This window comes from Bos javanicus, chromosome 18, assembly GCF_032452875.1.
Source record: "Bos javanicus breed banteng chromosome 18, ARS-OSU_banteng_1.0, whole genome shotgun sequence".
Classification (NCBI taxonomy): Eukaryota; Metazoa; Chordata; class Mammalia; order Artiodactyla; family Bovidae; genus Bos; species Bos javanicus.
The window spans coordinates 64,901,235-64,926,698 of record NC_083885.1 but is presented as its reverse complement, the minus strand read 5'-3'; the positions used below and the strand labels follow the sequence as shown (position 1 = coordinate 64,926,698).

Sequence of the window (25,464 nt, the reverse complement as noted above, 5' to 3'; positions counted from 1 at the left end):
TTATCTCCAGGCCATGGTCACATGACACATGAACACAGTTTATAAACAGTGGGTGTGGAAGGATGGCCAGTGAGAAACATTCAACCTGGAGACACAGACTGGGGGACTCTGTGGATCACTGTGGATAAAATGCCTTGAGAGGGGATTAACTCACTCATGGAACACATCACAAGTGAAAAAGCAAAGGCCACACATGGATCCTGGGAAGTGGAACCATTTAATAGACGGAAAACACAGACCCTATTAAGGAGAAGAGCAGAAATGCTCAGAAGCCAGCCAAGGACTCTTGAGAAAGAGGGGTGGGCAGCACAAGGGCCAGTAATGAGGTGGGCACAGAGGGGCACAAATGGGAACTTTGTGAGGACTGTGCAAGCCAGGTGACCGTGGTGGAGGTCACTCTTAGTGGTCACTGGAGCACACCACAAGGAGGTGAGGACAGACAGTGGACAGAACTGTTCCACTGGGTGTGTCTGTGAGAGAAAGAAGGGCGGAGTTCAATGGGCATGTGGGGCAGAAAGTGCCCAGCAGTGAGACTAGAGACTGAACACATTTGACAGTTGAGGCAAAAATGACAACAACATCCAATATGGCGCTCCCTGTACAGATGATGAGGCTAGAAGGGCATTAAGAGGGAGAAGTTAAAGACCACAGAATACAGGAGGAGGTACAGCGCACAGACGGAGACCCTCAGCAAGCTGGGGGCGGAGGTGGGGGATGCACTCAGTCACGGGGAGGAAGAGTGAGCCTGAAGGGGGAGTGACCCTCCTCCTCTGCGGCTGCAACAAGCCTTAGAGAACCAGGAAATTCTACACACACGCCTTCCCTGGAGAACACAGCTCTGAACAGCCTGGAGGTCAACCTTAGTTGTAAAATCTGTTCTCAGAGATACCTGTGGATATAAGGCCTTTCATTCGTCTAGTTTATTTAGGATTTCTATCCCAATACAAAGATAAAACCACCAGAGAATCATGACTTTGGGCTACATAGTTTTGCCTGTTTTCTCAGAGTCCTCCTTTGGCATTATAAACTAGGCAAAAATATAGAAGACATATAAAATAACCAAATGGAAATCAAACAACTGAAAAATTAAAAAAACAAAATGAAAACTCAATGGGTAAGCTCAATAGTAGATTATATGAGAGAAGGGCATCAGTGAGCTCAAAGAGCAATCAATCGAAATTAATCAATAAGAGCAACAGAGAGATACAAACTGGGGGAAACAAAAAGATGGGAACTGAGGGTCCTATGGTACAAAACATGAGAATTATCACTCATGTTACTGGAGTCCTTAAAAGAGGAAAAAATGTGAGGTTGAAAAAATATTTGAAGAATTAATAATTTAAAATGTCCAAATTTGGCAAGGGGCATACACCACATGATTCAAAAAGCTGAGCAACCACCAAACAGGAGAGACCCTAAAAGTTCTATGCCAGGACACATCATAATTAAACTTATGACCACAATGAAAAACACTTTGAAAACATGTGACGGAAAGGATGCTTTACAGATAGAGAAGTAACAGGGTGACACGCACTTCTCATATGAAACCACGGTGCACAGAAGAAGATAGAATGTAGAAAAACAGACATGTTTTCTTTTGTCCTAAAAGAACTGTGGATCCCACATCGTATGTTCCACAAAAATATCTTTCAAGAATGAAGGGGAAAAGACATTTTTAAATGAAGAAAAAAACATTCATTAACAGCAGACATACTTTAGAAAGAACAGATAAAGGAAACTTGCCAAACAGAAGGGAAATGTTAATAGAAGACTTGGGACTTTAAGAACAAGAGAAAGAACAATGAAATGGAAAACTGAGAGGGTACCAGGCAGGAAGGCCAGGGGTCTCCAAAAGGAGGAAATAGGCTGCAAGTGTCAGACATTTTTCTCTTAAGTGGCAGGAGGAAACAAACTAGCAGTATTTTTTTCCTTCTCTATATAAATTAAAAGGTTTCTCTTAAAATACTGTGTTGCCATAATGACACCTGGTTTCACTATTCTCAAACCTTGAGTTAACCAACGCATTTCTTATGGAAATGTTTGTCTTAAGCTATGTTAATGTACTATGCATTTACCCCAGACTCGGTCTTCAAGGAGGTTCTGCCTAACGGAGAAGGCAATGGCACCCCACTCCAGTACTCTTGCTTGGAAAATCCCATGGACGGAGGAGCCTGGTAGGCTGCAGTCCATGGGGTCGAGAAGAGTCGGACACGACTGAGCGACTTCACTTTCACTTTTCACTTTCATGCATTGGAGAAGGAAATGACAGCCCACTCCAGTGTTCTTGCCTGGAGAATCCCAGGGACGGGGGAGCCTGGTGGGCTGCCGTCTATAGGGTAGCACAGAGTCAGAAACGACTGAAGTGACTTAGCATAATGGCTCAGAACCTACTTGACAAACCAGTACGTTATACTCAGATATTGTTCCCCTAATCTATGTAAATGAAACTATCTGTATGGTAATCTGCCTTTCTTCACAATTCAAGTCAATGGTTTTATGGCCCAGGATGAATCATCTGGTGCCAAGATTATCCCAAAATGCATCTTATGGATGGGGGTGCCTGGTGCCATTCTGAGTTTTAAGACATTCCTTTCTTTCATTAACAGACTGCTAATGACTACATAACATGCAGCTGAAGACTGGCAGGGGGGTACTCTTTCTGCCCCCTTTTGATGCCTATGTCAGAAGCTTTCTCTATCTCCTTTATACTTTAATAAAACTTTATTACACAAAAGCTCTGAGCGATCAAGCCTCGTCTCTGGCCCCGGATTGAATTCTCCTCCAGAGGTCAAAAATCCCAGCATCTTTTCATTCAGCAACAACCTTTCAAAACTGGAGATACACAGACTTCACTTCTCACAAACTTTGTTTTAAAAAAAAATCTTAAGACAGTTGAGGCAAAAATTACAATATCCAATATGGTGCTCAGTATACAGTGAGAAACTATTTAGAACAACTATATTAAGAACAGGGAATGTAAAAGAACCCTAATGAAATCAAGGTTTCTATACGTCAAAGTGCTGAAATATTGATAAGTCTGTGATTAAGTTATGTATATGTAATACACTTCATACAGTAAAAAAAATTAAGATATATACTCAAAAGCATTACAGATACATCAAGTAGAATTCTAAAAAACATTAAAGTAACCCACAGGAAGGACAGGAAAGCTAAATAACAAGAACTAAAAAACAAGAGTAACACTATAAAGGGAATACAACAAAAAAAACAATTAAAATGGTACACTGAAGCTCTAATGCATCACTAACTATTTTAAATTTAGATGATCTAAATTTACAAATTAAAAGAAAGTGGCAGAAAGGGTTTAAAAAATATGACCCCAACTATTGCTGTTACAAGAAACTTAAAAAATACAAACTGCAAACACTACAATTTCTTAATTATACTTCAAGACTTCATCATTTCTCTCTGCAACTGACAAGAAATACTACACAGAAAGTCAGCAAGGATATAGAGAATCTGAAAAACATCCCCAACAAAGAAAATTGTGCAGACATTTATAGAAACTCCACCCAATGACAGCAGAATACACATTCTTTCCAAGAAGTCTTACAGAACATTCAACAAGATTTACCACACCCAAGGGCAATAAACAAACTTCAACAAATTTAAACAGTCAAACCAAACGTGAAACAAACAAGAAATCAATAACAAAATGATACCAGAAAATGGTTCAAACAGTAGAAAATGAAATAAAAAACTTCTAAATAATCCACAGGTGACAGAAGAAGTCTCTAAAGGAATCAAGGGGTATTCAGAACTGAATAAACTGTAATAAAAACTTGTGGGACAAAACTTGAACAGTGCTGTGGTAGAACTTTATAATACTTAATGCTTCATAAGAAAACAAAAAGTGTCGAATCAATAATCTCAGCATCCCTCAAAAATTAAAAGTGCAAAATACAACCAGAGCAAAGCAGAAGATAGGCTATCATAAAAACTGGGGCAGAAATCAGTGAAAGCAAAAACAGAAAGGAACAGAAAAAAAATCAATTAAGTGCTGGTTCTTCAAAATGATCAGTAAGATTGGTAAATGTCTAAGACTGACAATGATTAAAAGGAGTTGACTATTTCCAAAATCAGGAGTAAAATGGAATATAAGTACATACCTTGCTGCTGTTAAAAAAAATAATGAGGAAAAAAAAACATGAGGGAATACTTCCAACAAGTCTAAAATTGAGATGAAATGAAACATTTCTTTGACGAGGACCAGCTATCCAATTTATCCAATATGAAAAGACACTATGAATAGTTCCATATTTATCAACTAGAATCCAGAAAATCTCCAGGCCCAAATGGTCCATTGGACTATTATAAAACAACAATTAAAAACACTTACACACCATCTTCCTAAAAAACAGAACTTGAGAGGCCACTATCACCTTGACCTAAAATCAGACAATGATAGAAGCTAAAAACAAAGAATGGCCACTATGCACCATCAATCAAGAGATTAGAGGGAAAGTGCCTCAAAAAAATACAGTCAAATCAAATGCTTTAATATATATTTTAAAATGCATACTCCATAACCAAGTGGGGCTTATTCCAAGGATGCAAGGCTGGTTCCATATGCAAAACTCAATCAACTGGGTATCAAAGAAAAATCAGATGATCACATCAATTGATGGGAGGAAAAGCATCCAACAAAACCCAACACTCAAGCATAACAAAAATCTCACCAAATTAAGAACTGAGGGAAACTTTCTAGACTTGACAGGAAAAGTCTATGGGAAAAAAAAAAAAACATGTAACATTGTACTTGATAAGAAAACTGAATGTTTTCCCCCTAATATCAGAAACCAATCAAGGATGTCCTCTCTTACTACTCATACTCAACATCAGACTGGAAGTCCTAGCAAGTGCATTAAGAAAAGGAAATGTAAAGAATACAAATAGGAAGAAAAAAAAGTATGTGCAGTTGACATTTCTAAGTACAAAATACCAAGGATTCTATCTAAAGAAACTACTAGAAATAATAACTCAGTTCAGCCAAGGCTACAAGATACCAAAATACCACCCACAGAACAATCTTTCTATATACTACTAAAGGAAATGAGGAAATGAAAGTTTAAGAATCAGTGTCAACAGAGAATTCCCTGGCAGTCCACCACCCCAGTGGTCAGGACTCTGAGCTGGCCTGGATTTGACCCCTGATTGGGGAACTAATATCCTATAAGACACAAGGCCAAAAAAAACCCCAAATCAATGCATTTATAAATCACTTTTAAGACTTTATAGGGCCTGTATTATTGAAAATTAGGACTTCCCTGGTGGCTCAGACGGTAAAGCATCTGTCTACAATGCGGGAGACCTGGGTTCAATCCCTGGGTCGGGAAGATCCCCTGGAGAAGGAAATGGCAACCCACCCAGTACTCTTGCCTGGAGAATCCCATGGACAGAGGAGCCTAGTGAGCTACAGTCCGCAGGGTTGCAAAGAGTCAGACACGACTGAGCAACTCTACATTATTGAAAATTACAAAATGATAATGAAACACCAAGAATGCTAATGACGTGTCATATCATGTACTGTGTTCACAGTGTCACTTCTGAACTGCTCTATAGGTTTAAATCAATCTCTATAAATGCTGAAGCAATACTTTTTTGCATGCTAAGATTTATACGGGAAGTCCAAGGAACTAGGAAAGCTAAGTCAATTTAAATAATAGAGACAATTCATTTATCCAATTTTAAGATTTACGGTAGAGCTAAAATTAAGTAAACAACAGATTGAATCAATAAAAAAGTCTGAATGTTTGGTGTTTAAAACCACCAAAAAAAGTTTGTTTTTTTAAAAAAACTAAAGCCTGAAGGTCTTAACTGACACAATAAAATGTGCCCATATATCATGTGTGTATTTTTATCTACGTAAATACCTGCCCTCAACTATCTTAACTCTCCCGACACTGGATAACAATGAGTGTATATACAAGACCCACGAAGGGTCAAGGCCCTTTGCCAGTGAAATAACATTCCACTCACCCCAAGTAAACTAAGGAACCCATGACAAAGTGCCATAAGCTTGACAGAGAAGTCTCAAAGGAACTGGGTTTGCATTTCATTTGCTTATCTAAATTTCCATCTTCTTTTTATACAAATTCCTGAGATAACACTACAGTGTAAACTAAGGAGAAAAACACAGCTAAAGGTTTCCTTAGTGCACAATAAACACTGGTCTCTCCCTTACGGATGAATTCTCAGATGCAGAATAAGGCTCCACGCTGGGTCAATTTCTAAAACAGGTCTTTACACAACTACAGATGATCTGACAGGTTTTCTCAAAGCGAAGATACTTGAGGGGTTTCTCTTTGGTATGTGCGATCAGATGTCATGGTAGATACTTTCTCTTGCAAAAGATTTTCCTCTGTGTTTACATTCAAAAAGTCTTTCCCCAATAGGAGTTCTCGGAGGGTGACAGAGGTTTGCCCACTTGTGAAGGGTCTTCCCACATTTGTCACACTGACAGAGTTTCTCCCAATATGGATCCTTTGATGCTGAGTGAGAGAGGAGCTACGACTGAAGGCCTTTCCACACTCACTGCACTTATAGGGCTTCTCTCCAGTGTGGATGATGGCATGTCTAATGAGGTTTGTGCTCCAGCAGAAGGACTTCCCGCACTCCACGCATTCATAGGGCTTCTCTCCACTATGAATCCGCTGGTGTCTGGTGAGGCCAGACCTGCGGTTGAAGGCCTTCCCACACTCCGTGCACTCATAAGGCTTCTCTCCGGTGTGGATGCTGAAGTGCCGAATGAGGTCTTTCCTAGTGCTAAAGGCTTTCCCACATTCTTTGCACTCAAAAGGTTTCTCGCCAGTGTGTGCCCTTTTATGCAAGATGAAAGTAGAGCAGTGGGTGAAGGCCCTTCCACACTCAGTGCACACAAAAGGCTTCTCCCCAGTGTGGATCCGCTGGTGCCTCTTGAGGTATGACCTGTGGTTGAAGGCCTTCCCGCACTCAAGGCACTCGAAGGGCTTCTCCCCGGTGTGGATGACGTAGTGGTGAATGAGGGCTGCGCTCTCACAAAAGGCTTTCCCACATTCGCTGCACTCGTAGGGCTTCTCCCCGGTGTGGGTCTGCTGGTGCCACATGAGGTAGGACTTGTGTTTGAAGACCTTGCCACACTCAAAGCACTCATACGGATTCTCGCCACTGTGGATGATGTGATGGCGAAGGAATCCGGGCCTGTGTCGGAAGACCTGCCCACATTCTTTGCACACAAAGGATTTTTCCCCATTGTGTCTCCTCTTATGTAAGACAAAATTGGAGCGGTGAGTAAAGGCCTTTCCACACTCACTGCACTTGTAGGGCTTCTCCCCACTGTGAATCCGCTGGTGCTGTGTCAGGTAGGACTTGCGGTTGAAGGCCTTGCCACACTCCATGCACTCGTAGGGCCTCTCCCCGGTGTGGATCATATGGTGCTGCAGAAGGTGTGTGCTCTTAATGAAGGTTTTCCCACACTCAGTGCATTCATAGGGCTTCACTCCAGAGTGAATCTTTTCATGTCCAGCAAGAAGGTGTTTCTTGTTAAAAACTTTCCCACACTCATTGCATTTGAAGAGACTTTCCTCTTCCTGAATCAGGGGACCTTTACCTGATCCACAGGAGTCACGGTCATGGACAGCACCCCCTAGAGGGACTGGTTCCTCTTCGACCCTTGAACACACACCACCAGCTGTCCTTAAGCTGCCATGTTCAGGACTTATTTTTTCATGAAGCTTCTCCCTCTGGGGGTTGATCCCTGGTACAAAGTGGTCTTCCTGCATTTCCAGCGGCCCATCCTGATCCTTGGTTTGTCCCAACTGGGAGTCTCCTGGGCCTCCCTGCATCAGTTCCTGGAGAGAGGCTCCTTTAGACAGCGTTGGTTCACAACTGGTAGGTTCTGTGGTCTTGGGTTTTCCTTCGTCAACTGAAAGAAATACAATAAACAGGGCCTGTTAGTAATCCAACACGGAAGAAATGAAATCAGCATTTCAGTGAGGAAAAAAATAAAGATGAAAGGAGTGCCTCTGGGTCTTTATGCTTTGCTACCATTGACTCTCAGGATTGTTAATTTCCTTCTTCCTTGGTCATTAGACTGCTGACTCCTTCAAAGAGAGTTTAGGTGAGGAGATAAAGGGTATGGAGTGGACACGCCACCACAATTTTATAGACGTTGCTTGACAGAGTAATAATACCTCTGTGTGCTTTCAGTTTCTATAAGTAAGGACGTCCCAATTGTAAGAACACTAGGAAAAGGGGAATTCCCTGGAGGTCCAGTGGTTAGGACTTGGTGCATTCACTGCCAGGCCTTGGTTAAATCCCTGGTCAGGGACGTACTTTCTATTCTATGACAACAGATAGCTCATTATGGGAACCTAGACAGATTATGCTAAAGAGATAACATTATGTCTGATTATAGCAGAAAGACCACACATGTAATTAGAATCTTGGGGTTTTGAACCATGAGTTATTAGCTGGCGCTCTGGAGAGGGAAAGAAGGCTAGACACTGAGTCCCATGTTCAATGACTCAAGTCAGTCATGCTTCTGTAACGAAGGTCAATAAAAATCTACATACCTGGGCTCTGGTGAGGTTTATGGGTTGCCAACACTCCGTGCACATACTGCCAAGCACTGATTCCTGGAGGTAAAGAGTCGCTGAAGACACGGACGCTTCGTGATTGGAATACCTCTGGCCCTTCTTCTGAGCTGTATCCTGTACCAAACATACTCTGTGAGCATAACAGGTTCAAGGGGAGTTTCTCTGAGTCTAGCAAATCAATGAACCTGAGGGTGGACTGGAAACTCTTGACTTTCAGTTGGTTTAGAAGACCAAGGCAGACACGGCAGTCCTGGATTCTATGTTCCTAATCTGGGGTTTGGCTAACTGTGTGAAGGAAGAGGCCAGGGGAGTTGTACGCCACAGGAGTCCTACACCAACTCCAGGCACAACAGGCACTGCCAGAGAGAGACAGTGGGAAGGATGCTACAGCCTAAGGAGACAATGTACAAAAGCCCCACAGGTCACGAGGATGGTACTGATGAGAATCCAGGGGAGCTGACTTGGGTTACTGTGAAACCTCCCAGGACATAGCTCATAAGGCAGGATGGTAAGCAGGACGGAAGGGACACACTGGGTCTGTTATGTCTGAACAGTTTGGTGAAAAGACTAGCAAAATACACATGATCTAGATAAAGAAAATGTCAATACTTTACTTGAAGACATTAAAGAGGAGCTAAACCAATGAGGGATTTAATGTAGGGGATGGTGGAATTGGAGAGAGACGGTCAAAAGGTACAAAATGCCACTTTTAAGATTAAGTAACCAAGGAATGCAATGTACAACTATAGATGACTATAGTTGACACTGCTGTATGATATAAAGAAGCATCATTAACAGAGTATTCCTAAGAGTTCTCATCACGAGAAAAATTTTTCCCTTTTATCTTTTCTTCTTTACTTTTTAACATACTGTCACCGTGCTTATTAAACTTATATTCAGAGTACATCATGCAAAATGCTGGGCTGGATGAAGCACAAGCTGGAATCAAGATTGCTGAGAGATATCAATAACCTCAGATACACGATGACACCACCCTTGTGGCAGAAAGCAAAGAGGAACTGAAGAGTTTTTTGATGAAAGAGAAAGAGCAGACTGAAAAAGCTGACATAAAACTCAACATTAAAAAAACAAAGATCACGGTATCGGGTCCCATCACTGCACGGCAGATAGACAGGGTGATGATGGAAACAGTGACAGACTTTATTTTCTTATTTTCCAAAATCACTGCAGATGGTGAGTGCAGCCATGCAATTAAAAGATGATTGCTCCTTGGAAGAAAAGCTATGACCAACCTAGAGAGCTTATTAAGAAGCAGAGACGTTACTTTACTGACAAAGGCCCAACTAGTTAAAGCTATGGTTTTTTCCAGTAGTCATGTATGGATGTGAGAGTTGGACCATAAAGAAAGCTGAGCCCCAAAGACTGGATGCTTTTGAACTGTGGTGTTGGAGAAGACTCTTGAGAGTCCCTTGGACTTCAAGGAGATCAAACCAGTCAGTCCTAAAGGAAATCAGTCCTGAATATACATTGGAAGGACTGATTCTGAAGCTGAAACTTCAATACGTTGGCCACCAGATGTGAAGAACTGACTCACTGGAAAAGACCCTGATGTTGGCAAAGTTTGAAGGCAGGAGGAGAAGGAGACAACAGAGGATGAGATGGTTGGATGGCATCACCGACTTGATGGACATGAGTCTGAGCACGCTCTGGGAGTTGGTGGTGGACAGGGAGGCCTGGCATGTTGCAGTCCATGGGGTTGCAAAGTCGGACTTGACTGAGCAACTGAACTGATCTGATACAGGAAGATGGATGTTAGCTTAACCAACTGGTAATCACTTCATAATGTATGTAAATCAAACCAGCATGCTCTGTGCCTTAAAACTTATACAGTGATGTATATCAATTGTTTCTCAATAAAACTGGAAAAAAATGAATCATATGAAGCTGACAATTCTATCCCAGTGAATGTGTATATTCAATACAATTTCCAATAAAATACCAATTGGGTTATTGTGGAACTCAGTAGTTTTACCATGGGATTTGCATGAAAAATCAAAGATGCAAGAATAATGAGAATTAAAAAGATATCTACCTTAGCAGGTAACAAGATTCTAGACTTTAAGACACTGTGGTCCTGGTACAGAGAAGACACAGGCAATGGAAAAGAACCGAGAGCCCGGGAAACACCCACACGTGGAGCTCTGGGGAATGGAACGAAGGGAGAGCAGTTCACAGTAAAAGGAAAGGACATAGAGTAAATGGAGCTAGAAAAATGGGTGACGCTGGGAATGACAACACCGTATTCCTGTCTCACACTATCCTCAAATTCTACCTCACACCAGAAAGAGTTAAATGTCAGGTGCCAAGCTTAGAACATCTTATAATGAGGACATCTTTTTGATATTAGGGATGGAGCAGCACCTATAACTGATCAAAGTATCAGTAATGTACAAAAATTCCTAAAAACAAAAGGCAAATAAAGTTAACAGAACACCTGGCATTTTCCATGAACTGACATTTCAAAGAAGAAAATACAGCTGTTCGTCAGTATCCACAGGGGAGTAACTGGTATCAGAAGACACTTCCTGCTCAACACCCAAATCCAAAGATGCTCAAGTCCTTTACATAAAATGGCAGTTTTTGCACATAACCTACACACATCCTCCTGTGTACTTTAAATCGTCTCTAGAGTGCTTGTAATATCTAATACAATGTAAATACTGTGTAAATAATTGCCAGCACAAGGCAAACTCAAGTTTTGCTTTTTCGAGCTTTCTGGGATTTTCTTTTCCCCCAGTGTCTTCAATCCATGCTTGATGAATCCAGAGTCAGAACCTGCAGATGAGGAGGACAACTGTACAAATGGGCGGATAATTACATGATGAGAAGCTAAAGCTTGTGAACAATTAAGGAAATGCAAGGCAAGCTCACCTAACACACAGTTTTGTCCGTTTGTTAAGCAAAAATAAACGTGCCTGAGAGCATGAAGGACAGAACAGGACATAGTCAGTGGAATCTAGAGAATTACAGATGGGCAGATCTCTTTTAGAAAACCACGGCAATTGTCACCTAAACTTGAAAGTTTGCACAGCTACAATCCAACAATTTTACTTCTAAAAATGACAAAAGACAGGCCTAATCGTGTGCAAGAAGACCAATACATACGAATGTTCCTGGTAGCACTGTTTATGAGAATGATGAAATGTAAAAAAGTAAATGCCCTAGAGAGTGGATAAATATGAAACAGGAATATTTTTTATTTGCTTCAAGTGCAGAAACTTGGGCACATTTTTATGTTAAGTAGACAAAGGATAAAGTTACTAAGGGGTTTCCCTGGTGGCTCAGAAGGTAAAGCATCTGCCTGCAATGTGGGAGACCCGGATTCGATCCCTGGGTCAGCAAGATCCCCTGGAGAAGGAAATGGCCACCCACTCCAGTATTCTTGCCTGGAAAATCCCATGGACAGAGGAGCCTGGCGGGCTACAGTCCATGGGGTCGCCAAGAGTCGGACACGACTGAGTGACTTCACTTGCACTTTCAAAGTTACTAAACAAGCAGTAAATAAGAAATACTTTCCCTAAAAGGTGTAACCTAGACTCTGGTTCAAGAACTGGCCATGAAGTGTGCCAAGATCTCTTCCACCAGGTGAAAGGAAAACTACAGCCTGGGAACCTGAGTGCAGAAGGGCTGAGGACCAAGCAGGAGTTTACTGTGGAGCCCTGCTGACACCCCAGGGCCATGCGCTGAGACACCGGCACTGGGGAGGCAGTCCCTGTCGGGAGGGCCGGACGCAGGGCTGCTGGGGGTGGGTCGAGGGTCTGGGGCGGCATCCAGTCTCCAGCCTGCGCGGACGGCAGGACCACGTGCTCAGGCGTAGGAGGGGAGGAGTGAGCATGGGATGGGTTCTCTGCCAGGCGTGCTCACTGGCTGCCTCTGAGATCCTCAGGTGGAGGTGTGTGGAGAGCAGGGGGCAGAGGCTGGGATGCCCCTCTGAGGGGCCACCGATGGCCCCACAAACGCTCACAGGCCAGCTGGGCCACGGACTGACTAGGAGTGGAAAGAGCACGCCTCTGCAGCAGCCCCAGCATCACATACGATGGCTCCAGTGCCCTCAGCAGCCCAGACGTGGGCACACAGGACAAACGTCACTGGGAGGCTTTACCCAACAGGAGGAGACGGGCGACAGGGGACAAGGGAGGGCTCCTCAGTGTCTGAAACGATAGTTTGGGAAAGGGGAAGCAGAGGAGTGCTGGAGAGGCGCTGGGCAGGGAAGACGTGAACCACACTGTTCATCGTGACTAACGGGACGTGGCAGTACCAGCAGCTCACCTCCCACGAGACACTGACTACGGCTCAGACCCTGTGCTGAGCAGTTTTATGTTCTACAACTGCACACCCCCAGCAACCCCAGGTCAGAGCGACTACCCTGACTGGCGCCTTCAGGAGCAGACGCCCCTCACCAACCTCCTGCTCCTCTCCTGGGACGGAGGGCTCAGTCACAGTTCCCCGCCGACTCCCCAAGTGTGGCCAAGAGCCCAGCGCCTTCCAGTGGAGGGATCAGAGGGCTGCTGTTTATGGGAGTCAGAGTGGCGTCATCCCCCACTTCTCTGCTAGCTGCAGGGGTCAGGGCACCTGAAGTCACACACTGACGACAGAACGAACCCAGGGCCCCGAGCGGCCGCGTGCTGCAGAGCTCCCCGTGACCCACAGGGACCGGGTGCGAGTCAGAAACAGCGCCTCCACGTGCTTGAGCTCCAAGACGCCGGAGTCCCTCTGACACAGCAGCCAGGCTGTAACTCAGACGAACTTACGTGCAGACACAAGGAGATCCCAAATTTCACTGGGACCACAGAGCTGGTGGTCGGCACGCAGGCCTGAAGCCCAGGACACATCTGGGCTCGTACACCGCTGTCCTCGGCGAGGACAGAGGGACCTGGGGTCAAAGGGCTCCGTGGCTTCCAGACCACCAGAGGCCCGAACAAGACGCTTCCCAGGGAACCAGGGCCCGCGGCTTCCGGCAGGGTCTCTGCCCACAGCTTGGCTCCTACCTGCACAGGTGCTTCGGGAGAGGTCTCTCTTCACCGTCCACAGCTCCTGCCCGTGCTCCAGCCGGTAGATCAGCTCAGGTCTGGGGACAGGACACCCTGGGCATGGAGAAAAAAGGAAGACACAATGGTGTCTGTGAAAACTGAGAAGACCTCTCAGTCTCGCGTGGGACTTCAGGATGTGGACCTCAGAATGAAGCTGCTCCCACCCACCGACATCTGGACTTGTGACCCGGACAGCAAGGTTAGAAGCAGCACTCCTGGGACCTAGACTTCAGACAGCAGTGAGAGTTCTGTAGACAGCACCTGTGCCCTTTGACCTCCATCATGTAGAGCTCCAGGAGACCTGTTCAGTTGTAGCCAAGAGACCCAGAAAACATGACCCCTCCTTCCAGAGGCTGTTTCCTAATTAATACAAGTGAGTCTCAATCGTGTGAGCATCAAAACCTCCCGGGATGTCTGGTTCATATCCAACTGAAAGCTCATCTCTGCAGATAGGGCCTGGGCAGCAATAGATTAAAACCACCCCAGACTCTGGCATCAAGAAGGACCGAAAAGTCTGGTCTCCACCAACTGGCAGGTGAGCCACCAGGCACTCTGGAGAAGAGCACCCCAGTCCAGGATGGCTGAGAGAGGGGACTCGCCGGTGCCGTGTCCTGCAGCAGCCTGGGTCGCCCAGCAGGTCGCCTGCCTGTCAGGAAAGCTGCCCAAGACTCTAGACCAGGAAGAAGCAGAGCAGCAGACAATTGGGTTGCAAGCCACCAACCCGTGAGCCAGTCCCAGCCCTGTGCTTCTGACTGGTGAGGTAATAAAAAAACTTCTTCCAGAGTGAAGACTGAGCCGATCTGCCACATGCAGCCACACACAGATGCAAGGGCAAGACAAGTGGGTTCCACAGGAAGTGGATGGCGGAGGCGCCAGGACTCGCAGATGATCTCCTCTGGCAGATCCAGGGTTCATCACTCATCACTAAGCAACTGTGCTCTCCTGTCTGCTCCGATCCCGGCACACGGCTCAGCCACCAGGAGTTACCCTCCCGACAACCTCAGGGCCTTCGCACGTGCTGACCCTCCTCCCTGGGTCTCCACTCAAATGTTGCCCCCTGAGAAGACTCTGCTGAACCCTGGAGAAGTCCAGGTGCTTAACCAACTCACCACACCACTATCAACTTTTAATCTTAATTATAAGTGAAAATTAATTTGTACAGGGTATAACCATATCACAGGAATTGTGCCAAGCTATTTAAATGCATTACATTATTTAAAATGGCAATAAACTGATGGAATAATTTAAAGAACTCACATATTTGAAACATAGACTCTTTTCAGTCAAAATAAGGTATGATGACCTCATTGATGTAAGTCTTTTTTTTAGATCCCAAGCAAAGTTCTGAAGTCTGATGCTGTGACAGGCCAAGTCTGCAAGGGCTGTTGAGTCCCTAGCTGCCACCTGATCTGAGAAGAGACTAATCTTGTTAGTTGGTCTCTCTGTGGTCAACATACCAAGTTTCTGGATTGGTGACCCAGGGGCAACCAGGTAACTGGTACTGCACCAGGCCAAGGTCCCCTCAAAGATGCAACTGTGATCAACTAAACCAACATCACTGAAATCTGGGGGCAGGTGGGGAGAGGCACTCAACCCAGCTTACTCCAGACCGTACAAGCCCTGCCGTGGGTCTGGGCGCTCCTGAGGAACAGACGCCCAAAGGTCGCACCACTGCTGTCTGGAGGCACAAGCCCCAGCCCCTCCCTAGAAAGGGAAGCCGCCACTCACAGACTCACCACTTGGGACTGCTAGGAACCTACCAGGAAAACACCCAAGTAAAAAAAAAATGGTCAGGGATAGAAAGGTGACCAAAAAAAAATTTTTTTTTTGGTTTGGAGGTAAAAAAGGAGTGGGGAGGAGGAGGAAGGGACTAATTATTATGCCATGCACCAGGGCCATGCCAGGGAGAGGCTGAGCTTCAAGGCCCAAGCCCCTCCCCGACAGGAGATAGACTAAAACTAAAAACCAGGGCTTTAAAAGAATAAAAGCCCAAAAGGAAAAAAGGGAGGGAGTGGTGGCACACACTTTAAACCTTATTTACCAAGCAAATGCCAGGTCTAGCAAACACAATACTGGTTCTAGACTGGCACTGATTCAAACATAGTAACAACAAAAGCCAAACCAAAAGCCCTAGATAACAAGAAGAGAGTAAAACATTTAACGAAATAACATACATGACTAAATTAGAACATAGTTAATAGTTGGACCCAACTGGAAATCCGAAATTTTTATACTAAAACTTACGTAGTAAATTATTATATATAAATAACATAACTGAATGTATTTAAAAAGTTTATATTACTGAAACATAACAAGGCACAGACTGGTTTGTCTGATCCTACAACACAAGTTTTTGAATTATTTTCAGAATTTGCTAAACTGCACCAACAGACAAAACCTCATGAACTTAATACTGTGGCTCAAATCATAGTTATACCCGGGAATCCCCCTAAACTGAAACACTGCACTCTGCCATCTTAAAAAGTAACTAAGGACGGGATGAACACATGTATACCTGCATTCATTTTGATACTTGGCAAAACTAATACAATTATGTAAAGTTTAAAAATAAAATAAAATTGGAAGAATTTAAAAAGTAACTGAATACTAAAGAGGAAAAATCGGCATTTCTCACTTTAACTCTACAGCTTTGCCTGAACTTCCTATAGGCCAAGTAACCACTGTTCTAAAAGTACCCCACATTGGGCACTGATGCTCCGACATAGTACATAATTAAGATGAATTTCTGGCACTTATAAATTAATTGACTTGATAAAATGGGACCCCATACACCCGAGTGAAAATAATTATCCAGCCCAGCGTTAAGTTGAAAAGGAAATTTCAGGGAGCAAATCTTATATGTAAGACCTAATTCATCAAGGGGTGATGATCCCCACTGCTGCTCCATTTGACAGCCCAACTGTGTCTGTTCTTAAACCTGAAAAGACCCAGGGCCCCTCACTGTGAGTTACTGCAACCTGCATTCTGTGGTCCCACCCAGCTTTAGGGTTCCTGTCATGGACTGAACTGTGTGCCCTTAAGCTGAATGTGTTACCCCCTAGTCCCCAGTGTGATCCAATTTGGACTTAGGGCCTTAAAGAGGTAATGAAGGTGAAACGAGGTCATGGGGTAGGGCCCTGATCTGGTAGGACTGGTACCCTCTGAAGAGGAAGTCCCTCCAAGCCAGAGCAAAGGTCATGTAAGGACTCCCAAGCAGGCGGTCAGCAAGAGATCCTCATCAGGAACTGAACTGGGCCGTCCAGCCTCCAGAAACTGTGAAAATAAAGCTATTTAACCACTGAGCTGACTAACAAGATCCACACAGCCCAAACCCAGCAGTATCAGAAGCCAGTAATTACTCGCCCTGACAGACTCGGCTAAGGTGCTCTGTTTGGTGTCTGTTTTGACGGCCTCACAGCCTTGGTCTGCCTTCACTCTGAAGGGAAACAGAACTCCTCTCCCAGGCTGCCAACACCCACACCCTTGGTAGCTAAGACCCCAACTGCACCCTTCTCTGCAGGAGCACAGGCAACGTTACACCGACCACAGCCTCTCTCAGGAGACGCTGTCTGACACGGGACACACAGCAGGCCGACATCTGCTAACCTCTGGGATAATTTCAGATAACATTCCCATTTAGGATGACTTTGGTGGCCATGTATTCCTTGTTTACAAATTTTACTTCATCTCCCTGATGCTGATTCTTATAAATCAGCCCACCATAAACAGGCCTCCCTCCAACAAAGGCCCTAAAATCTGCTCACAATACTGCTGGAAAGCCAGTCCCACTAGTGCCCTCAGAGACTCCTTCACTAAAGGGCTTTGACAACCTCTTCGCACACCTCCTGGAGTTTCTGAAGCATGGACCAGGGCCATGAGATGCCCAGACTGTGCCCTCAGCCTGCTGCGATGTGCTGTCCAGACCACCACGAGCCACACACAAGGCTCTCCTGACAACAAAGGCTCTCTCAGACCTGGACCTCTGACCTCCACACCCAGGTGCCCATCACGTTCTGGGTCATGAAAACAGCACAGCCCAAGCTCAGCACAGCTATCGAGAGCTCAGGACAGGATGGCACGGACCCTAGGCCCTCTGACACATCCCATTCGGAGGCGGCAGTGGCTTCTCCTGTCCTCAGCTCCTTGCCAGATGCCGTGGTGCTGGAGGGGTCACCCCTCCCGATGGGCCTCGGCTACGCAGGGAGATTGAGTGAGTGATTGAGTGAGTGAACCGCTGTGGGAGTCCCTCAGTCTGCTGTCCATCATAGATGATGCAACTTAGTTGAATGCTGCGGCTTTCTACCCTGTAGCCAGGATGTCCCAGTGAAAAATGGGACCTAAGAAACACTGTGCCGCCTATTCAGGGAGTCATCTTAGTACCAGAAGCCCTGATCAGCCAACAGCTTCACGTTCATTATCAACTGTTGGGCCACCGCTTCAAAACTACCTCCTTCAGGGTAAAGAACCTCTTGTCTCACAAGTATCACAAAAATAAGTCAAAGTCACACATCCCTACATTTATAAAAGTGACCACGCAAGCCTTGCCAGGACGCTCCCGAGTCCCTCTGGAGTGACAGACATTACTGACAGTGACCAAGATACACATTTCACTTCACAAACTACACAATGCTGGGCTCTGGTGAGAGGCATTCAACTGAGCTTCGCGGCCCCAAATAGCTGGTTTAACTAGAGAGTAATAATTTCCTTCAACAACTCCTTTTCAAATTCTAGTCTGACAAATAAATCCCCAAATAAGCCTCTATCTCTCCGCTTAGCCTTAATTCAAGGTTCCTTGGCCTACTTACAACACACCAACTTCAAAAACGTCCCACTGCCCTTTGCTACGCTGAAGGGGAACGTGGCTTCCCTCTATGCACACCAAGACTGGCTCTCCAGGAGGCCACTCACACTGCCCTCCCTGTGGTTATGCACGGAGCTTGCCATCATCCCACGAGGCCAGAGGTGAGACTGAGGGAGCACACGCTCTGGGGCACACTAACCAGGGACTGTCCTGGAGCCTGGGCAGCTGCTCATCTGATGTGGGATCCATCTGGCCTGAACTCCAAAACAAAACAAACAAACCAAACCTTGAACAAGAGCCCTATGCCACTCTGAGAACTGCTATTCTGATACTGGTCTGGGTACTTTCAACGGTTTATAACTCAGAGACCTGAACCCTCCTAGGAAGCCACTGTTTCAAACAAACAAGCAAATACCGAGGTGGTCATCAAGTCGAGTGCATACCCACTTGCAAAGGTTACCTTGTCCCACGCCCCATCATTGAGATGACGTCATCAGGGACACTAAAACTCTCACTCTAGTGGATACCTATGAACTGCCTCTCCTAGGACACAAATCAGATCTGGGAGCTTTTGGCTTTCTACTAGGGATTCTATCATACACGATCATGTTCCTGAGCTGCTGTCTACGATCCTGGTAAATTCCTCAACCTGCCAAAGGGGAGACCTGGTAGAGGATGCTACTATCTGTGACATTTTAAGAACGAATGGAGATTATGGCTTCCCTCACGAGGCATTTGTTTCCTATAATCAACCTTCTAAATCTCTGGAGAGCGGCACCCACTTCCCAAAGGTGCCTCCCCACTACCCACTCCAGCTTTCTGCCTGGAAGGTACGGAGAAGAGGGCCGCAAAAAAAGCCGAAATGCCCAAGAACACCCACCAGGAAAACAGAACAGCACCTCAGAGGCCGGAGGCAAAGATGTCAAGCATGTGCGGAAACAGCAAGACGCCAGTGACCAAGACGTCAGAGACCGGAGCAGTGAGCACAGGGAGAGCTTGCGGGGGGCGGGTGGAGGGATCAGGGCTCAATAGTGGGCTATTTTGTTTAACTGTTATAAAATATCTAAATATGTCAAGCTTTTCCTGATTTTGTTCAACCTCCTCTCACTAACGCAGAACATAATCCCAGGTCTCTAAGAACAGGCCTGTCTCACCAAAGCCCTGGGTTTACAGCCCTCCCTTCCCTCAAACTGAGCAGCCTGAGGGGACCGTCCCCGAGCTGCTGTTTCTCCACCATGGCTCTCTGGCCCGTGCAGACCGGGTCATCCTCAGCTGAGCGGGGCTGTCGTGTCCACCCTCTGGTGCTGAGGGGCATCTCTGGACTCATCACCAGACCCCGGGACCACTCACTCCCACATGTGATGGGCAGATGCAGCAGACGCTGCCCGACGTCTCCTGGGCACAAAACCGCCACATGCTGAGACACACTCCTCTCCCAGCTTCTCCTTCTCGGACCAGCAGATGATCCCTGCCGAGACTGAGCGAACATGAGACACCCGTGAAGGCGCAGGAGGACAGAGAAGCCCCCTGACTGAGACCCTGCGGCTAGACAGGACCTGCTGGCACTGAAGGCAAAGGCCTCCTGGGGCCCCGGCTGCCTCACCCTCTTCCTGGAGAACAGCTTGTCACCCACATCCTGTGCACTCGGGTGTAGGGGACGCTTGGGAACCGGTCTCATTCGGTCCGCTCCCTCTCTGGAATGTGAAACAGGAACTCAGACAGAGGCCGGTCTGTGCTGGGCCCTGGGCTGAGAGGCTCAGGTGGTCACTTCCCCCTCACGGACACCCCCACCCCCACCCAGAGCCCTGTAGCAGAGAAAGAGCAACAATATAAACACACGAAGAAGTAGAAACAAGGCATCTGGAGCCTTGGAGAGCAGGGATTGGGGTGGTCACTCCTGTCAAACTTGCTGGGGTGCAAAAGCCATTCTGAAAAGACAGGGACGTGAGCAAAGCCAGAGAAAGAAGCCAGGATGGAAGACCCAGAAGCCAGAGTAGAATCCTGGTTCTCTTATTCCATTCCCATGTGGCCCGACTGGAAATGCTGCCTTTGGGCTCTGCAGAACATTCATTTCCTTCCACCACTTTCTAAGAGCCAAAGGAGTCTTTCTTGCCCAAAGTGGCACTAAGATAGCAGGCAGGAAGAGATGAATCTCAAACATGAGTGAAGCTGTAGGGCAGGTAGGCTTCTGGATCAGCTCAGCATGGAGCTAGAGTGTGCCTGCAGGGAAGTGGCAGGTGCCCTGCATGGCTGAGTGAGAGGCCTTACCCAAAGACATCAGGAGCCTGCACGTCTCCAGCATCACCTCCCGGTACAGGGTCCTCTGAGCCGGGTCCAGATGCCCCCACTCTTCCTGGGTGAAAGTCACAGCCACATCATCAAAGGTCACAGACACCTGTCAAGCAGAGGTAGCAGAGCTCATTTCTAAAAGGCTGGTAAAGGTGCAGAGAGATCAAGACCCTAATCATGGAGCATCTCCTGAGGGCAAGATCCAGGCTGGGCTGAAGGGGAGGTGAACAATGTTTTGGACATAATACAGTAGTGTATTATGAAGTCTGTAAGAGAAGTCTCCTATGCGGGACCACTGGAAAGTCACACAAGACAATGGAAGTGATGTGTGGGCTGTGAAGTGCAGACAGGGCTCTAGGACATCAGAGGAATGAGTACATAATGGTAATAACAGTATCAATAATGGTAACAACAGCAGTACCTGCGCCTCCCTGGTCCTGCTAACTGCCTGACCCATGCTGAGGGCTTCATATCCTGGTTAGAGCGACTAAAAGTCCCCACTTCTTTTGTCAGTCTCCAGTGGTTTGCATCCAAACTCTTGAAACCCGACACTTGCCAGCTGTGTTACCTTGGAGACATCAATCACTTCATTTCTCTGAGCCTCCATTTCTGGATCAATACAATAACAGTTCCCATTTCACCAATAACAGTCATGAGTTTTAGAAAATTATTCAACATTCCATGGGCTTTGGCATTTTCCTTGATTCCCCCACAGACTCTGAGTAAATCTCTCATTACCTCCATGCCAGTCAGTGACCTGAGGCTAAGGGAGCTCCACCAATCCACCCAATCATGTGTCCTACAAACCAAAGGCAAGATTTTTAACACAGGCCAGTATTAACTCAGGGTCTAACAATGTAACCTGACATTCTTTCACCAAAGTGAACACCTAGTGATGAGGCTGTGAGGCATTTACAGCAAATGTTTGCTGTTAAACCCATTTCATCATGCCTGAAAATATTTCTGTGAACATGCACAGAGGAGCAGAGCCTTCGTCACAGACCTCCTGAGAGAAACTCCTGAAGGGGTGGCTCTACCTGGGTAATGGCAGGGTCTGGACCAACTCCCCAGCCCCTCCTGGTCTCCAGACTCCCAGAGAGATTCCACAATGAACCGTTTAGCCCCCTTCTTCCTGGTCCCTGCCAAAACTCACCCCGTGCCAGGACTACTTCAGACCAGGGATCACAAGTGGCCAAGGCTACCGCTCGCTTTGACCATGAGATTGGCCACCATGGCTGACCTGGCTGAAAGTGAGTGCAACATTAAGCAAAGGCCCACAGGATCTCGCCAACTCAAGTCTCAGCATCTGGGAGGAACCATGGCAACCTCGCGGGCCTTCTGTACCTTGGCTTTGTCAGTGCACTCATCTCACCCTCCAACGCCCAAGGCCACCAGGAGTAACACCACGGCAAGTAGGGGGCGTGGGTGTATCCTCGCAGCACACGGTGGGGTTAGGGATTTACCAAGTATGATGGGGGCTCATCAGGTGGCTCAGCGGATTAAAAAAAAAAAAAAAGGCAGCAGCAGCGCATGGACAGGGGAGCCTGGCGGGCTACAGTCCCCGGGGTCGCAAGATTCGGACATGACTGAGCGACTGAATAACCACCTGGAGGAAGCAGAAGTCATTTCTCTACAACTTCTGGGCACCTGTCAGAGCCCAGCAGCTTTCAAGACCGGGAACACGTAAGAGGCAAAGCGGCTCCACACACCAGAGCATACAGCCGCGTGGACACATCCGGGGTGCCTGCCAACCGCCTCTGCCCTCAAAGATGAGCGGTGCCGCCACTGCCGTCCACTCACCTGGGTCCGGTGGGTCGGCGCCGCCATGATGGGAGCTGCGGCCCAGGCCGCCTGGGAGAGGCGAGCCCCGGGCGGCCCGCTGCCCCTCGTCTCCGCCCGCCTGGGCTGGGCGACCTCGGCTGACCGCCGCCCTGCGCGAACAAGCCGCCCCGGAGCCGGGCGCCGCCCTCGTGAACGCGGAGACCAGGGCCGCTGCTGAGGCCCGCAGAGGCCGCGGGCCGGCGGGCGACCAGGGCACGCCACCGTCTAGGGACTCACGACCCGCTCAAAGGCACGAAGGGGATCCGCACCCCTCTGCCTGGGCCCCACGAAAGGCCAGGGGAGCCGCGCGAGCCCAGGGCTCCGCCCGTCGAATCCTGTTGGGAGCGAACCCTGTAGGCAAATGGCGTCCACAGAGAGAAACCGGAAATCCCGCCCACGCCCCAGGAAACGCCCCTACGTCTTCGGCCCGCGCCCGCCTCAGGCGCATAGCCTCTGGGTAAGATAGTCTCCGCTACATCCGCGAAGGCGAGCCGGGTATTCCTCCACACGAGAAGCTGAGGCCAGCCTAGACGGGCTTCTTCATACTGGATTCAAGTCGGGTGGACGAGGGGCCGGGGGTAAGAGAGTCCGTGCAGTGACCCAGGGAAACTGAGGCTAGGAGTGCTGGGACATTCGCCCCCGGTGGGGCCAAGTGCAAAGCGTGTGGGGCTGTGACCTGGGCTTGCAGCTGGCCGAGTGGTTTTCCTTACCCCGCTGCTCCTTCCTGGATCCTCTCTTTTTTGTTGTTGTTGTTACCCAGCGAGGCTTGTGGGCTCTTAGTTTCCCGACCAGGGATGGAACCCACATCCCTACAGTGGATACTCAGGGTCCTAATTGAGGTAGAAGTTAGATGGGCTCCAGGTTAGACGTTTACAACTAGCTTCCTGTTTGCATTTCCAGAGACAAGATGTAGGTGGACTCCAGTCAAGGCATTTAAAATCAGCCCCCTGTTTGCCCTTCAAAAATGGGAAGTAACAGAAACAGTAAATAGCCAGGCTTTGTTTCTTGTACACTGTGTTCAGTTCTGTCCGACTCTGCGACCCCATGGACTGTAGCCCGGCAGGCTTGTCTGTCCATGGGATTTTCCCAAACAAGAATACTGGAGTGGGTTGCAGGACTGAACCCTTGTCTCTGGCGTCTCCAGCATTGCAGGCAGATTCTTTACCACCTGGGGAGCTCTTGTAGATGCCTTAAGATAATAGTCATGGCAAAGACAAAGGGGCAAAACCCTGTTTGGGTCAAGTGTCCTTTTTTGGGACAAAGGAGACACTGCACATGAGCAGAAAGGCTCCTTGGGGTCAAAAGTCAGAGGATAACACCAGGCCATAATGAGTCTCCTTCCAGAAGCCTTCACTTCAAGATCCATCTTGGCTGAGGTGTATGTGTGTGTGTGTGTGCACCCAGGGGAGGGTCCTGAGACAATTTAGCCAGGAGTGGGGTACAAAGCAAGATGATTGGCCAGAAGGAAGACAAAGACCCAGAAAGCTGCCCCCTTGTAAAGGATTTAAACTTCCCAAAGTCATGACTCTAAGTTTTCCCATGCACCTTTCTGAATGTATTTTTCAATAAACTTTTTACTTTACACTTTACTTTCTGCCTCCTTGCCTGAATTCATTCTTGACTAGGCAGGCAAGGACTAGGGACTCAAGCCCTAACTGCTGGCCCCTGTGGTCCAGTGGTTAGGACTCCTGGTCAGGAAAACTAAGACCTTGCTTCCAGCTACTATTCACTGCCACTTACTACTGTGTGCGTCCAAAATCATAACCACTGGACCACCAGCGAATTCCCAAGAGCCTCTTCTCAAAACCTAGCAGGACCGTGTGGAGCCTCCTCCACCACCACACCTCTCTGTGTCCCTACTGCTTGTTTGTGGCAACAGCTTTAGTTGACTTGGACTCCCTGATTTCCAAACGGTGGGCTCCAACAGTTAATCATTTTAAGAGGCAACAATTCGAACAAAGAAGAGGCAGTCAAACAGAGAAGGAGAAAATAAGCAATATGTCAATCTGTAGGATGGGGTCATAAGAGCTTAGCTCTCCTCGAGGAAGACAGTTAACAATGTCTGACCAAATTCTCACCAGGTGGAAACTGCTGACCTCAAACACATAGACCACAGACTGCTTGGAATCAGAAGATTGATGGTGAGATTCCTGAAACACGACCCTGCTACCTCAGCATCGAACAATCAGAAAATTCTCCATGAGCTGATCATGCATCCTGGGACCCTCTCCCCTAACACTGTCTTTAAAAACCCTTGCCTGGGGACTTTCCCTGGTGTCCAGGGGTTAGGAATCTGCCTGCCAGTGCAGTGGACATGGGGTCGATCCCCTGGTCTGAGAACTAAGATCCCACATGCTGCAGGGCAACTAAGCCCATGCACCGCAACTACTGAAGCCCTCGTGCTCTAGAGTCTGTGGTCAGCAACAAGAGAAGCCACAACTCAGGAGTAGCCGCAGTCTGTGCAACTAGAGGAAGCCTGAGCATAGCAATGAAGAGCCTGTGTGCCATGGAAAGACCCAGTGCAGCCGTGTACTAATTAATTATCAATAAATGTGTGTTTTTTTTAAATAAACCCTCGCCTGAAGCCATCAAGGTGTGAGTGTGAGCTCCCCATTCTCCTTGGTCGGCGCCCTGCGATAAACGCTGTACTTTCACCACAACCCGTTGTCAGGTTGGCTTTGCTGTGCATGGAGTGAGTGAACCTGAGTTTGGCTTGGTAGCATTCTGAGGGAACATATTTTTTTTTAAGTAGCTTAAAAATTACCTTGAAAAGGAAACCAGAAGTCCCATCTTGATGCACTGCACACATGCCTTACTGCACTCCCGAGTCGTCTTCTACCCTGAGTCTCCTTCATATATAGTTGACCTAGGTCACCTGAAGCATGGATTTTCCATCCCCTGAAAG

At 47.1% G+C, this 25,464-nt stretch overlaps 1 protein-coding gene across 2 annotated transcripts; it reads right to left on the bottom strand.

The window, feature by feature from the left end:
• Positions 1-198: 198 nt before the first annotated feature.
• Positions 199-22,973, bottom strand: LOC133229748 (zinc finger protein 264-like). 2 transcript variants are annotated; one of them, XM_061386464.1, is made up of 5 exons: positions 22,539-22,973; positions 20,718-20,844; positions 13,607-13,702; positions 8,574-8,711; positions 199-7,924 (listed from the first exon to the last, which is right to left on the bottom strand). In XM_061386464.1, the coding sequence occupies exons 1-5, from the start codon at positions 22,563-22,565 to the stop codon at positions 6,297-6,299; spliced, it is 2,016 nt and encodes a 671-aa protein (XP_061242448.1). In that variant the 5' UTR covers positions 22,566-22,973; the 3' UTR covers positions 199-6,296. The 2 variants fall into 2 exon arrangements, with proteins under 2 accessions (XP_061242448.1, XP_061242447.1); XM_061386463.1 differs by lacking the exon at positions 22,539-22,973 and adding an exon at positions 21,160-22,503.
• Between the last annotated feature and the right edge of the window lie 2,491 nt (positions 22,974-25,464).

What these genes read in the sequence shown, in the direction of transcription:
- LOC133229748 (XM_061386463.1), bottom strand. Translation starts at nt 21,195, where the DNA reads ATGGGTCAGGCAGTTAGCAGGACCAGGGAGGCGCAG. An exon ending in CAGGCTCCTGATGTCTTTGG is followed by an intron (nt 13,703 to 20,717) that starts GTAAGGCCTCTC and finishes CTCCATGCCCAG; the next exon opens with GGTGTCCTGTCCCCAGACCT. An exon ending in CTCCCGAAGCACCTGTGCAG is followed by an intron (nt 8,712 to 13,606) that starts GTAGGAGCCAAG and finishes TGTTTGGTACAG; the next exon opens with GATACAGCTCAGAAGAAGGG.